At 65.0% G+C, this 2,166-nt stretch overlaps 2 protein-coding genes across 2 annotated transcripts in view; both read left to right on the top strand.

Annotated features, from left to right (window-relative positions):
* The window catches only part of ANKRD24 (ankyrin repeat domain 24), a 7,517-nt gene extending 6,646 nt beyond the window's left edge, over positions 1-871 (top strand). Inside the window, exons 15-17 of the mRNA XM_031064741.1 lie at positions 244-381; positions 455-520; positions 668-871. Of these exons, the coding sequence (XP_030920601.1) occupies positions 244-381; positions 455-520; positions 668-745 (282 nt within the window). The 3' untranslated portion in view covers positions 746-871. The remainder of the gene's footprint in view (positions 1-243; positions 382-454; positions 521-667) is intronic.
* A 193-nt stretch (positions 872-1,064) lies between these two features.
* Positions 1,065-2,166, top strand: part of EBI3 (Epstein-Barr virus induced 3) — a 2,688-nt gene continuing 1,586 nt past the window's right edge. The window contains 4 exon segments of the mRNA XM_031064736.1: positions 1,065-1,115; positions 1,688-1,818; positions 2,125-2,163; position 2,166. The exon segment at position 2,166 is cut by the window's right edge and continues 134 nt beyond it. Of these exon segments, the coding sequence (XP_030920596.1) occupies positions 1,719-1,818; positions 2,125-2,163; position 2,166 (140 nt within the window). The 5' untranslated portion in view covers positions 1,065-1,115; positions 1,688-1,718.

Genomic DNA, 2,166 nt, shown 5'->3' with positions numbered 1-2,166 from the left:
AAGGTAGGGGACAGGAAATCATGAGGGGCTGCTCAGAGGGGAATGGTGGCCTTGCACACGTGGAGTCACTGAATCTGGGTTGGAAGGGACCTTAAAGCTCATCCCATTCCCCCCCTGCCATGGGCAAGGACACCTGCCACTATTCCAGGCTGTTCCAGCCCCGTCCAGCCTTGCCTTGGACACTGCCAGGGATGGGGCAGCTACAGCTGCTCTGGGTAACCTGTAACCCCTGTGCCCCTGCAGATCACGGAGCTCTCCAAGGAGGTTTTCAGGCTGAAGGAAGCCCTGAACGCCCTCCCCGAGTCGGGGGGGCCCCCACAATCCCCACCCAACACGGATGCGCTCCAGGCGCGGATCCGGGCGCTGGAGGAGAAGCTGGAGGTGGGTCACCTGGGGGGTTCGGGGCTCCCCCGAGCCCCCAGCCCTGTGGCCAAACCCCCTCCCTGTGCTGCAGGAGACAGAGACGAGGCACAGCAAGGTGGTGACGCTCTACCGGAGTCACCTGCTCTATGCTGTGCAGGTGAGCTGGGGACAGAGCAGGGGACAGGGCTGGGGACAGCTGGGGACACTGGGGTGGGGGCTGAGCTGGGTGCCAGCCCAGGCACATGCATGGAGCCTCCCTGATGTCCCCACTCCAATGTGCCCACCAATGTCCCCTCCACCCCAGGGCCACATGGACGAGGACGTGCAGAGACTCCTGTGCCAGATCCTGAGTATGCAGCGGCTGCAGGAGCAGGGCAGATGAGCCCCTGCCAGCACGGGTGGCACAGGGACGGGGGGACAGGTCTGTCACAGCACCCTGTGCGTCCCTTTGCTTGTCCGGGCACCCAGCCCACCCCCAGCACAGCAGCAATAAAATTATTTATAGTCACACTAATGGGGTGGCTCCTCTCTGGGGGCACCGGGGTGGGCATGGGGGGCTGTGGGGACCTGGAGACAGCAGGGGATCGGTGCCACCATCTCGCTGGAATCCCTTTCCCAGGGGCGTGGGGCGGGGGTGGCAGCACGCTGGGAAGCGGCTCCGTCCCCACGGGAACGGCACTTCCTGCGAGGAAATGGGCTGGGAAGCGCCGGGATCCGGCGGGGACACTGCTGTCCCAGCTGGCCCTGCTGCGGTGAGCGTTTGGGGGCACTGGGATCCCCACGGGCAGAGCAGGGGGTGTTGGGAGTCTGGGGTGACCCCACAGCGCCGGGTTTGGGGCACCCCCAAATCCAGGGAAAGCAGAGCGTGTCCCCTCTAGGGGTGAGCCAACCCATGGCTGTGGCGGGAGGTGACAAAGGCAGGACCTGTCCCTGTAGTGCTGGGCTTGGGGAAAGCAGGGAGCTCAGCTCGGCCCCCAGGCCGGGCTTTGGGGGGTCTGTGAGGGACAGTCCTGCCCTGGGGGGAGGTGGGGACCCACCCGAGGGATACAAACCCCTGATTCCCGGTGTGGGACTGCAGGGGTGGCTGCATGTCCCCCTGGGGAACCGTAGGAACAGTGGGAATTTTCACCCCCTCTCTGTCCTGGCTGTAGGGTCTGACCCCTATGGAACCCATCCCTCTGCAGGGTGTGTGGCAGGGCTGGGGGGGAAACTGAGGCACAGCTGTGTGGGGTGGCTCCAGGGTGATGTCCCTGTCCCCCTGGGGACATGTGCTGTCTGTGCTGTCCGCAGTGCTGAGGTTTGACCGTCCTGCCTGTCCCCACAGGTGCCTGGGCATCCCTGCTGAGTCTCCTGGCATGAGGTGGCTTTGGGTCGTGGCTTTGGTGGCACCCGCCTGCACTGTCCCCTACAACGGCACGGCAGGGAGCACTGGGGATGGGGACAACGGGGACAGAGGTAGGGGGGACTGGGGGCACTGGGATGGAGGCTGGGAGGATCTGGGGGATACAGGACTGGGCAGACTGGGAGCACTGGGGTTGGAGTTGGAGGGGATTTGGGACAGTGAGGGGACAGGGGACAATGACAGGGTCTCTAGGGAGAGAAGTGTGGGGATGCTGGAGGGGACACTGGGGTACAGAAGATGGCCATGGAGGGATTGATGATGCCTGGGGGTCTGGGGACACTGGGAATGGCACTGGGGGCCCAGGGAGGCCAAGACTCTTCCTGATGCAGTGTCCCTGCCATGTCCCCATGTGTCCCCAGCCCCCTGCACCCCTCAGCACGGCTCCCCGGGCACTGAGGTGC

The sequence above is a fragment of the Geospiza fortis genome, unplaced genomic scaffold (assembly GCF_000277835.1).
Source record: "Geospiza fortis unplaced genomic scaffold, GeoFor_1.0 scaffold569, whole genome shotgun sequence".
NCBI lineage: Eukaryota > Metazoa > Chordata > Aves > Passeriformes > Thraupidae > Geospiza > Geospiza fortis.
The sequence above is the reverse complement of the archived record's forward strand: the minus strand, read 5'-3'. Positions and strand labels throughout refer to the sequence as shown.